Here is a 12,842-nt window from a genome sequence, read left to right as displayed (position 1 = left end):
TCATCCCCTCTCCTTGCTCTTCTCCGCCCTCCCCCTCCCCTTACTCTTCCTCCTTCTTCTTATTCTTCTTCTTCTTCTTCTTCTTCTTCCTCTTCTTCTTTTTCTTCTTCTTCTTCTTCTTCTTCTTCTTCCTCTTCTTCTTTTTCTTCTTCTTCTTCTTTTTCTTCTTCTTCTTCTTCTTCTTCTTCTTCTTCTCCTCCACCACCTCCCTCTCCTCTGCTTCCTCCTCTCCTCCCTGCTCTGCAACCTCCAACTACCACTACCAGTGCACCCCAGTCTGAGTCTACCACCCCTACACTTTCTGCATTACCTCAACCTTGCAGTACCTCTGCTGAAGATAACATCGCCATTGTTACAACTATTGACCCACCAAAACATGTAGCTGCTGAGTTTGTTGCCCCGACTGCATCCTTGGTTTCCCTACTCTGAAACAACCATGGATATTGAGCAAATGGGTGAAGGCCCTGAGGAAAATGAGGACTACGATTCAGATGGTTGCTCCTCTCTGGCGTTAAGTGCACTTGGTGAGGAGCTTTCCCCAGACAGTAGGATTGATGCTACAATTTCTACCTGTGATATATTGGATTTCTTGAAGAAAAAAACACTCGTAAGAAACGAGTAAACCTGAATGACTTTTTCCCCAATTTGCACGCGTTTGTCCAAAAAGCGCAAATCAGCGTAAAGAACCCAGAAGCTGTTGTCATTTCTAGTGCTTCTTGCAAGAGGCTGAAAGGATGCATTGTTAAAGTAAGGAAGCATTTGAATGCATAAGCATCTTTTGTGGGCCACTCTTCTCATCATGATAATAACAAGTTTGAACCTAAACGGCGGGCTTAATCCCCTACGTAAAATTCAAACGATGCAGCTGATTAAGAATGAGAAGGTAGATATTCTTCTTTTACAAGAAACTCGTGCGACTGTGAGTTGATGGCAGATTGGAGGCTGAAGCTGAAAGGCACCTGGTTTTTCATAGCATGGCTTCGGTGAGTGCTTTATATATTTTGATAATTACTTTATATATCTCTGCACACCTTCCCGTCTCCTCTCTTGTTTTTAAAGAAATTGTACCTGGATATCTAGCTTCTATTGAATTTATATAACCATCAGCGGATGATAATCGTCAATGTTTATGCCCCAAGTGACAGCACAGTGACAGTGACAGCACAGGCTTTCTTCACTGAATCCTTTACTTTCCTTAATCATCTTGCCCCTGGTACCCTTTTGTGCTTAGGTGGTGATTTTAATTGTACATTAGACCCAGCCAAACATCGGAACAGCCCTGAACCCCATCCAGTTAGTGCTAGGCCTCTGTCTGCACTTCTGTCTCAAAATTATCTTGGTGATGTTTGGCGACTACAGCATGGGAACACCCAGCAATTTACTTGGTGTCGTTGCCTGTTAAACAACTTGTCGCTTGCAAGGCTTGATTAATTTTATATCAGCCTCTCCTTTTTAAACCTTGTTAGTTTTACTGATATTACTCCTTTTGGGTTTTCTGATCATTTTTTTTTTATTAAAATGAGTCTTTCTTCCCCTAACCCTCAGAGGCATACTTCTCATTGGTCTTTTAATATTTCTCTTTTAAATGATTCCTTTTTTAAACTATATTTTAAGAATTTCTGGCTTCGGATTCTAGAATCACGGAATGATTGCACCAATCTTTGCCAATGGTGGGATTATGTAAAAGCACAAATCTGAGTCTTTTGCCAGCAATATAGCAATAATTTCACTAATGTAAAGCAAGCCAGGATATGCATTTTAAAGAAAGAAATTCTTGACTTGCAAGAAAAGGCGACTAACATTGATGAGGATGTATGATGCCATCGGCTTCACGAGAAACAAGCCCTACTGGATGTTTTAACTAAAGATGATGCTCTCCGAGTGCTAACACGACTCCGAGTAAAAGGTCTATCTACCTCAGAAACTTGTTGTAAAGATTTTTTTAGCTTTGAAAAAGCCGCAAAGTCTAATAGATTGTTGCTAAGCTTACGTTCAAGTGATGGACAAGTTATTGAAGAGAACGCTCAGTTGAAGTGTTTTATCAGAGACTTTTTAAAGAATGTTTTTACCGCAAAGGAAAGTAATGATCAAGAAATGTTTGATTTTACCCAAAATCTACCACAATTAGAAGAATCACAGCAGTGCTCTCTAGAACAGGGTTTTACAGTAGCTGAACTTTTAATAGCTCTTAATAGCCTTAATGATCATAAAGCACCTGGCTTTGATGGTTTACCTGTGGAATTTTACAAAGCATTCTGGGACTTGCTCGGTCCAACACTTTTAGATGTTTTAAAGTATAGTTTACAAGAGGGTGTGTTACCTCTAAGTTGTCGCCGTGCAATTGTGTGCCTTATCCCGAAGAAAGGAGACTTAGTCTTTACAAAATTGGTGGCCTATCTCTCTGCTTTGTGCGGATTACAAAATCCTTTCTGAAGTCCTTGTAAACCGCATAAAGCCCCTTCTTAGTTTTTTTAAAATAACCTTTGATCAATCTTTTTGTGTTTTAAATCGGTCTATTCATGATAATATTTTTTAAATTCGGGTTTTTTGGGATGTCTGTGCTGCACATAAACAGAATGCTGGCCTGTTTTTACTTGACCAAGAGAAAGCATTTGATACTATTAGCCATTACTATGTTTTTCATACCTTAAAACAGCTTGGTTTTGGGGCAGCCTTTATTTCTCACGTTTCATTGCTGTACAATCATGTTTTTAGCATCATTAAAGTCAATAATAGTTTATGTGCACCACTAACGGTTGAAAGAGGAGTCCGCCAAGGGTGTCCTTCATTGGGCATTCTCTACTCCCTCTGCGTTGAACCTCTACTAATTTGCCTTCGTGCCGGCTTACGAGGTTTTTCCCATGATGCCGAAAGGCCAATTGTCACCTCAGCATATGCCGATGATGTGTGTGTTGTGGTGCGTAGCAGTGATGATGTCACCATGCACTAAACAATTTGGAAAAACTTTCTTCGCCATGCACAACTGCAATAAATTGGAACAAATGTAAAGCTTTATGGATTGGTCATACCCCCGCTGTTGGTTTGCCTTCTCTTCCCAGAGGCTGGCAGTGGGAGAAGGAAGGCATCCATTATCTAGGTGTGTACATTGGCACTCCAGCTTTCATGGCAAAGAACTGGGTTAATGCAGTTAATAAAATTGATAACAGACTAGAGAAGTGGAGAGGAATATTATTTACATTGTCGTAAGGAGAACGTACCTTAGTAATTAATAATGTAGTGGCTTCCTTGTGGCACAAAATTATTGCTTTGCACCCTCCCGAAGCACTATTCCTGACAATGCAGAAACATCTGCTTGATTTATTCTGGGGCGGCAAGCATTGGGTCAAGCCTGAAGTCCTTTACCTTCCATTGGCAGAAGGTGGCCGTGGTCTCATTGACATTGTCAGCCGACTAATGGCTTTTCGAGTCACCACTGTTCACCGTTTTCTTTTTCTCACTTCGCTGCCGTGGTGGCTCACTGCCAACTACTTGTTGAAAATGGCTGGCATGCTTGATTTCAACAAGGAACTTTTTCTCATGGACCTGCAACATGTTGACATCTCCCCATTTCCTCTGTTCTACCAAGACCTGCTGCAAGCCTGGCAGCCTCTCGTGGTGCACTGAGATATGGCTCATTACAACACCAACAACTTCCTCGATGAGCCTATCTTTTACAATGCACTTTTTCCCAACATACCTCAATCACGTGCTTATGTGCAATGTTTCACAAGTTCTGGTGTGCATGTCGTACGAGACCTGCGGAATAACCGGAATGAAGCATGCCACTCAGCAGGATATATTGCAACCGCTGTTGGAATGCGCGCTGTAAGAGCTGTCTCCCCTGCTTATTCAAGAAGTGTTGCATACCTTCAGAGGACTGGGTCTCCATTTTGATGTCAACAACAATGACCCTGAAATGCATGTTCTCTCCCTTCATCAGGTGCAAATATCATCAGCTGCATTAACAGAATCTGTGTGCCTGTCTTCCTCTCCACTTCTTAGTGCTGTAAAAAAAGTGCCTGTACCACCTCTTTGTTGCCATTCGGCATCCTTACGTGTGCAAGGATAGGTTTGGATGCCGATGGATATGGATGCTACCTCCGGGGTCTCCCCCTTGCCCACAATGGGTCACCATGTATGCCCTGCCGATTGTAAAACGGACTGGTGATATATCTTGGAGAATTGTGCATATAATTTTACCTACCAATGTTTTATTACACCGATATAGTGTTTTAAATTCTGTTTCATTCCCTTTTTTTTTTTTTTTTTTTTTTTTTTTTTGTATACAAGATCGAGGCTCGTGAAAGAGCGAACATTAATCACACAGAAAGACAAACAGCCACATAAAACAAATAACATCGGGAGCGGTAGACAAGATGGGGAGAGAGGGGGAAGGACACAAACACAACATTTGAGAGCAGGGACCGAGAGACATGGAGACATCGAGAGATCTGTGGGAGGGAGAGGGCTTTGGGGGGGAGGCATGTGAAGGGGGGGAGGCATGTGAAGGGGGGGAGGCATGTGAAGGGGGGGGGGGGGGGTGGGAGAGGTATAAACATATGGACACTGCCAGGATTTCCAGGAAATAAGTTGGAATTTCAAACAAGGTGGATCTGGGGTGAATTAGTGGGGGTAGAAAAGATCAAGGTTATGGATGGGGGAAGATAAGAGATGGTGGTGAACAGCTGTTTTAAAGACCTGGAGGGAGGAGAGGGATTGAAGGGAGTGTGGGAGTTTGTTCCACAGGCGGGAGAAAAGAGGAATGAAAGAGTGAAGGTGAGCAGAGAGCCGAGATTTCGGCAGTTTAACCAACAGAGGGTTGCTGGCAGATCTTGTGCGACCTGTAGGAATATTTGGGGGACAGAGCACAGAGAGAGCTGGGGGAGCAAGGCCGGAGAGGAGTCGGTAGAAGACAGAAAGACCACCTACCTGCCTGCGGTGAGTGAGTGAAAGGCCCTCAGAGATAGCTTCATCGCGGGAGATTCCAATGATTTTGAAAGCTTTGGATTCAACAGCGTGAAGCCGAGCCAGGTGTGAGGCAGGAGCACCAGCCCATAGGGGAGAACAGTATTCCATTGAGCTGCGGATGAAAGCCTTGTAAGTGGTGAGGAGCTCAGGTGTGCCGAGGAAGGACTTCGCACGACGGAGGATGCCCAGTCGGCGACTGGCTTTGGAGGCCAGCTTGGAAATGTGGTTTTCCCAAGAAAGATCATGGCAGATAGTGAGACCCAAAAGCTTGAGTGACAGAACTTCTTGGAGAGGATTGTTGAGAAAGTAGATGGGAGGGTTGTCCAGTCGATCTTTTCGGAGAGACATAGTAAGAGAGTGAGATTTGGCAGGATTGAAAGACATGTTCCACTTGTTTGACCAGTCTGTGATTTTGTCCAGGTCTTCAGAGAGTGAGGAGGCTGCAGACTGCCGATCTGAGGGAAGAGGAATGGAGCGGCAGAGAGTGGAGTCATCAGCAAAGAGATAGAGAGGATTTTCCAGAGAGTCAGAGAGATCATTGATGAAGACCAGAAAAAGCACAGGGCCCAGCACACTTCCTTGGGGAACTCCAGCCTGAACAGGAAGGGGAGATGAGAGAAATCCATTCAGGGCCACACGTTGACTACGACCAGAGAGGAAGTCCGCAAGCCATGCATGGAGATTTCCATGGATACCATAGGAGGAGAGTTTGGTGAGCAGAGCTGGGTGCCAGACCGTATCAAAGGCCCTTGATATGTCAAGGGAGACAGCTCTGATTTCCTGTTTGGCATTGAGGACCTCCATCCATTGTTGAGACAGCAGAAGCAGCATGTCCAGAGTAGAGTGACCTGGTCTGAAACCAAATTGATGATCAGAGATCAAGCCATTGGAGAAGAGGAAAGATTTCATATCCGAAGCAATGATGGATTCCATGACTTTGCTGATAATTGGGAGCAGGCTGATTGGTCTGTAGTTGCAAGGATCTGTTTTTGCACCTTTTTTGTGTAAAGCGGTAATGTTAGCTGATTTCCAGGATGCTGGCAGATGACCTTGAGCAAAAGATAGGGTGAAAAGAACAGAGAGAGGGCGAGATAGAGCGGCAGAGCAGGATTTTAAGACCCGTGGGCTGATGCCGTCTGGTCCAGTTGCAGAATAATAATAATTTTGTATGGCCTCTAAAGATTTACATCATGCTTATGTTGACTGTGCAAGGCTGACCCCACTTTTTACTTTGCTGTCACAATTGTGCTGCCATATGAATGTTTATTTTTCTTTACGTCTGCTTATTTTTGGTTTGCCATTGAATCCCAAAAATGCTGCCGTATCTGTGCTCACCAATTATTATTTTTTATAGCTGAAGGGAAGCTAGCAATTTATAAAACAAGAAAAGCTAAACTTCTTGCCAACCCTGATGCTGGCTACAATGTTTTAAGTTTTAAAGGCCCTTACCATGGCCAGGCTACGTTCAGAGTTTTATTTTCACCAAAACTTAAATAATTTAGACCTTTTAAAGCAAAAATGGTGTTACAAGAACGTACTGTGTAAAGTAGTCAATAATGATCTCTCCTCATTTTAAAGGTGCACTTGTACTATTTTATGTTTTTATTTTTTACCTTCCTTTTATGATTGTTGTTCGTTGGCTATGTCTAACTGTGTTCTGTACTAACTGTACTGTGTTCAAAAAGTATCCGACCTTTATTTTTCGTGCGTAAAAAAGAAGAAGCTTGAGAGGCGTTGATTGGTGCACGTATGTAGGCGATCCTAATGTGCACGCGTGAATTTTTTCCCACCTGCAGAAGCTGTCATTCGACGGCAGACCGCCGATGAGTGAGGACATGTAAGTGAGCGCCGTCGGATTTTCGTTTTTGACAAAATGACGGAAAAACTTGAACAACGCTACTGCATCAAATTTTGTGTAAAGCTTGGCGATTCCCAAGTGGAAACGATCCGCAAGATTCAACACCGTTCATTCCATTATGAAGGAGGATTGGGGCTTCAGGAGAATCTCAGCGAAGTTCGTACCAAAGCTGCTAACGATTGAGCAGAAGCAACTCCGTTTGGAGATCGCACAGGACATGCTGGAGACTGTGAACAGCGATCCCAGCTTCCTCAACACAGTGATCACTGGCGATGAGTCCTGGGTTTATGGGTACGACCCAGAAACCAAGTTGCAGTCATCACAATGGAAGCATCCAACATCCCCGAGGCCAAAAAAAGTTGTTACACAAAGTTACACGAAATTTGATGCAGTAGCGTTGTTCAAGTTTTTCCGTCATTTTGTCAAAAACGAAAATCCGACGGTGCTCACTTACATGTCCTCACTCATCGGCGGTCTGCCGTCGAATGACAGCTTCTGCAGGTGGGAAAAAATTCACGCGTGCGCATTAGGATCGCCTACATACGTGCACCAATCAACGCCTCCCTAGCTTCTTTTTTTTTTACGCACGAAAAATAAAGGTCGGATACTTTTTGAACACACTACGTATTTTTTTTCTAACCTTGTTTAAATAGAGGTATACAAAAGTCTTTCTTTGTCTCTGTCTCTGTCTGTCTCTGTCTCTCTCTCTCTCTCTCTCTCTCTCTCTCTCACTCTCACTCTCACTCTCACTCTCTCTCTCTCTCTCTCACTCTCTCACTCTCTCACTCTCTCACTCTCTCACTCTCTCACTCTCTCACTCTCTCACTCTCACTCTCTCACTCTCACTCTCTCACTCTCACTCTCACTCTCTCACTCTCTCACTCTCTCACTCTCTCACTCTCTCACTCTCACTCTCTCACTCTCACTCTCTCACTCTCACTCTCTCACTCGCACTCTCTCACTCGCACTCTCTCACTCTCACTCTCTCACTCTCACTCACTCACCCTTTGTGTGTCTTTCCATATATCTGTCTTTCTTTCTGTCTCTTTTCTGTCTGTCTCTTTCTTTCTGTCCTGTCTGTCTCTTCTCTCATTCTGTAATATCTATGTCTTCTCCCGTTCTGTCCTGTATGTCTCCTCTCTTTCTGTATCCTTGTTTTTTTTTGCCTCGCTCTGTTTGTTTGTCTCTCTCTGTCCTGTCTATCTCTCTGTCCTGTCTTTTTGTCTTTCTCTGTCCTGTCTCTCTGTCCTGTCTGTCTGTCTCTCTGTCCTGTCTGCCTGTCTCTCTGTCCTGTCTGTCTCTCTGTCCTGTCTGTTTGTCTCCTCTCTCTTTCTGCCCTTTCTGTTTGTCTCCTCTCTCTCTCTGCCCTGTCTGTTTGTCTCCTCTCTCTTTCTGTCCTGTCTGTTTGTCTCCTCTCTCTTTCTGTCCTGTCTTTTGTCTCCCCCCTCCCTCTCTCTCTCTGTCCTGTCTGTCTCTCTGTATGTCTGGCTCTCTGTCTGTCTGTTTGTTTGTTTGTTTGTTTGGAGCTACTTATATCCCACCATTGGTGTTTATGCTGCTTCACCCATTCGGCCTGTGCCTTATTTCCATATATTTTATGAAATAATCCCATTCCTTCCGTTAACTTCACACATACATCCCTTTCTACTTAACTTCCACATTTCATATATCGGCATTGGTTGTAAAACCTACTTCAAATGACGACAAAAAAAAAATTGCATTTTTTATTCTGTCCTAATTCTCTGTACGTACATGAACCACCTCGTGCCCTCTGCCCTGCCCACCAACAATACGCACTTTTTTCTTAGTTTATGCATTTACCTGTGAGTTTCTGGTGTTCATACCTTTATGATAGGCATCCTTGAATACATTTTCAGTCGAGAACGGTGGGGGTATCACAGATGAAGTCTGCATGAGGAGACTTGATTTCATTCGTGCGTGTGTTTGAACTTCTATGAATTATTTTTGATTTCATGAGAACTGTATGTTGTACAGCAATAACTTTGAAGAAATTAATTACTGGTGAGGTTAACTAATTCTTTTGGAATGATACATTCCATTTTTCCTTTTGTGATGCTTTGGTTTGGGAGCAGCTACTGAGGACTGTTGTTGCTATTTCCTAATGCAGGCCATGCGCACGTACCATATGTACAACGCGGAATACCTTGCTGCCTTGAGCAAGCTCCGTGAGACTGAGAAGCAAATGGGAAAGACTGGAGAGCCAGCAGCGGGTCCACTCAAGCTTGATGAGAAAACACAGCGCCGTGGAAATTTTCGCAAAATCGAGAAAATGAAAGAGAAGGTAAAGCGTTTCACATGGGTGATGGTTTGTTTCTCTTTGACTTGCTAGTCGACAGATGTATAGATTTCCATGATCGTGCCAATAAATTAATAAGCCAGATAGGAATTTTTTTAATCTGCAATTCAAACCCATAACACCTGTGACTGATTGCAGCTCAACACATTCTGAATCCTAAATGGAACCAGAGGGGCATGCACCTTTTTCTTTTCATCTCACTACTACGCACCATCCTCCAACACATATTATTGTCGTTAACAAGTCGATATCTCTGATTATTGCATTATATGACATCGTAATCAATGTAGGTGTTTGGGACATGAGGTTTGGGACATGGAATGTAGGGACAATGACAGGGAGGTCAGGAGAAGTGGTGGAAGTATTGGTCAGAAGAAGAGTGGACATATGTTGTGTGCAGGAGACGAGATGGAAGGGAAGTGGTGTGAGAATGGTGAAGGGTAGGCAGGGACAGAAATACAAGTTTGTGTGGCAAGGGTGCCTGGAGGGCGTGAATGGTGTTGGTGTCCTGTTTTCTGAGGAGTTTGTAGACAGTGTGTTGAGTGTGATTAGAGTGAGTGATAGGTTGATGATGGTGAAAATGATACTTGGAAAGCTCTTGGTGAACGTCATCTCGGGATATGCTCCGCAGGTTGGTCGAAGCGATGAAGAGAAGGACAAGTTCTAATGTGCGATAGAGAAGCTGATGGAAAACGTGAAAGATGAGGAAGTTGTTGTGGTGGGAGGAGGCCTGCATGGACATGTGGGAAGGAGTATGGATGGTTTTGATGGAGTTCATGGGGGTTACGGATATGGTGTGAGAAATGGAGAAGGTGAAAGGATTTTGGAGTTTGCTGATGGAGCTGATTTGTTGATTTGTAATACTCAGTTCCAGAAAGAGGATAATAAGCTTGTTACATACACGTCAGGTGGGTCGACGACAACCGTTGACTACCTGATTGTGCGTAGGCGAGATAGGGGGCACCTCCGGGACACAAAGGTGATCCCGGGGGAGGAGGCTGTTTCACAGCACCACTTGGTTGTCTGCGACATAAGGGTGAAAGGTGCGAGGAGAGCTCAGCGGGTGAAGTACCAACCGAGAATGAAGGTGTGGAGGTTGAAAGAAGTGACAGTAAGGGAGGCATTAAAAGAGAGGCTGAGTAGGGTAGAGGATGATGTGGTTGAGTTTGAAAGTGGTTGGATGTCAATGAAAGCTAGTCTGTTGGGAGCCGTTGGTGAGGTATGTGGATGGACAAAAGGACCACCGAGGCACTCGGAAACATGGTGGTGGGATGATGAAGTTGGAAAGAGGATTGACGAGAAGAGGAAGAAGTTCAAGGAGTGGCAGAAGGCGAAGGGTACGGGAGCAGAAACAGCAGAGCATGAAAGTTATAAGGCAGCCAGGAAGGCTGCAAAGAAAGAGCAAAGGCGCAGGAGGCATGTGGGAAAATGTTCGGAGAACGCTTGGATTCGGAAGAGGGTCAGAAAGCAGTATTCAGGATTGCAAAGCAATAGCGAAAGAGAGGTGTGATGTGATGGGGGTGAGTTGCTTGAAGGATGAAGTGGGACAAATCGTTGTCGACCCAGATGGAATTAAAGGAAGATGGAAAAGATATATGGAAATGCTGTTGAATACGGAGAATGAATGGGATGGCAACATAGAGAGTAACCCAGTTTTAGGACCGGCAGAGAAGATAACTGAGAAGGAAGTTGAGGAAGCGATAAAAGCAATGCAGTGTGGAAAAGCGGGAGGGCCGACGGGAGTTGTGGGAGATATGTTGAAGGCAGCAGGAATTTGGGGTGTGAAGAGAATGACAGAGATCTGTAATCTGGTGGTGAAAGAAGGCCGCATTCCAGTGGATTGGGAACTGAGTACCCTCGTCCCTCTATACAAGGGGAAAGGTGACCCTCTGGAGTGTGGCTCGTACCGAGCGATAAAGTTATTGGAGCATGGAATGAAGGTATTGGAAAGGGTGTTGGAGAGGAGGATAAGGAAGAAAGTGAAGATCGACGAAATGCAGTTTGGATTTATGCCAGGAAGAGGAATGACAGACGCGCTTTTCATTGTGAGGCAGTTGCAGGAGAAGTACATGGAGAGGAGGAAGAAGTTGTTTCCTGGGTTTGTGGATCTGAAGAAAGCATTCGATAGGGTTCCACGCAAAGTATTGACATGGGCATTGAGGAAGTTAGGAGTGGAGGAATGGTTGATCAGAGTAGTGATGGCAATGTACAAAAGAGCGCGCACAGCTGTAAGGACGAAGGACGGGAACAGTGGTGAGTTTGAGGTGAAGGTGGGAGTGCATCAGGGGTCGGTACGAAGTCCACTACTATTTGTAGCTGTGATGGAGGTGCTGGCTCAGAACGTAAAGGAGGGTTTACCGTGGGAGTGTTGTATGCAGATGATCTGGTGTTGATTGCGGAAAGTATGGATGGACTGAAGGAAAAGATGAACAAGTGGAACGAATGTATGGAGACAAAAGGTCTGAAGGTGAATATCGGAAAGACGAAGGTGATGGCAAGTGGTAAAGCATGTGGTGAGGTGGAAAGAACTGGGAAGTGGCCGTGTGCTGTGTGCAGGAAGGGTGTCGGAGTGAACTCCATTCAATGTACAATGTGCGCTGAGTGGGTTCATCAAAAATGTAGTGGTCTGAGAGGGTCATTTACCAGTGTGGCAGCTACATTCAAATGTAAGGTGTGCACAGAGGGAGCTGCAGATGGAGGAAATGTTGAGTTGGATCTTGGAGACGGCGTGAAGCTGGAATGTGTGAAAACATTTTGCTACCTCGGAGACATGCTGAATGGAGAAGGTGGATCAGACTCGGCAACGGTTGCTCGAGTGAGATGTGCATGGAAGACGTTTCGGGAACTGAGTGGCGTGCTGATGAGGAGGGGAGTGTCGCTGAAGCTGAAGGGAAAGGTGTATGCTGCATGTGTGAGAAGTGTTATGATTTATGGGAGCGAGACATGGGTAATGAACGTAGAGCAGCAACGAAGGCTGGAAAGGGTGGAAATGCGAATGGTTCGATGGATGTGCGGAGTATCGTTGAGAGAGAGGAAGACAAATGATGAATTGCGAAAGATGATGGGAATATTGCCTGTGATTGATGCTGTGAAGAGGAACAGGTTGAGATGGTTTGGTCATGTGTTGAGGAAGGATGAAAGTGACTGGTTGAGAAGAGTGATGGAAATTAATGTAGAAGGAAGTAGAGGACGGGGAAGACCGAGAAAGACTTGGCTAAACATGATGGAAGAAGAATTGCGGGCAAGGGGGTTAACAAGGAGAGATGCAGAAAATAGGGCAAAATGGAGAAGATTGTCATGGGGACCGCAAGGCTAACCCCTGCTCTAGCAGGGAAAATGGCCTTAAAATGCATGTTGTGTTGTGTTGTGTAATCAATGTAGGGACACCAAATATACAGGTTTTTTTTGTTTGTTTTTTTGTATACAGAGTCGAGGCTCGTGAAAGAGCTAACATTTATCAAACAAACAAGCAAACAAAGTAAATAAAAAGGGGAGCGGTCGACAAGATGGGGAGAGAAGGGGAGGAAGCACACAAACACAACATTTGAGGGCAGGGACATCGGGAGATGTGTTGGAGGCAGAGGGCCTGGGGGGAGGCAGGATAGGTATAAAACACAAGGACACCAAGGACTTCCAGGAAAGAAGACAAAAGTCACCTCAAAAAAGTGGATTTGGGGTGAAATTAGCGGGGGTAGAAAA

The 12,842-nt window shown here is 44.6% G+C and overlaps 1 protein-coding gene across 4 annotated transcripts in view; it reads left to right on the top strand.

Moving 5' to 3' along the window:
* The window catches only part of LOC137437815 (SLIT-ROBO Rho GTPase-activating protein 1), a 174,966-nt gene that overhangs the window by 73,124 nt on the left and 89,000 nt on the right, over positions 1 to 12,842 (top strand). For 3 of the 4 annotated variants that reach the window (XM_068132461.2, XM_068132463.2, XM_068132462.2), the window contains exon 5: positions 8,955 to 9,128. In XM_068132461.2, the coding sequence (XP_067988562.2) occupies positions 8,955 to 9,128 (174 nt within the window). Of the gene's footprint in view, positions 1 to 3,079; positions 3,098 to 8,954; positions 9,129 to 12,842 lie in introns of those variants that run through there. The other variant, XM_068132464.2, reaches the window with a different exon arrangement.

Source organism: Myxine glutinosa, chromosome 12 (genome assembly GCF_964187855.1).
Source record: "Myxine glutinosa chromosome 12, kmMyxGlut1.1, whole genome shotgun sequence".
NCBI classification, from domain to species: domain Eukaryota; kingdom Metazoa; phylum Chordata; class Myxini; order Myxiniformes; family Myxinidae; genus Myxine; species Myxine glutinosa.
The sequence above is the reverse complement of the archived record's forward strand: the minus strand, read 5'-3'. Positions and strand labels throughout refer to the sequence as shown.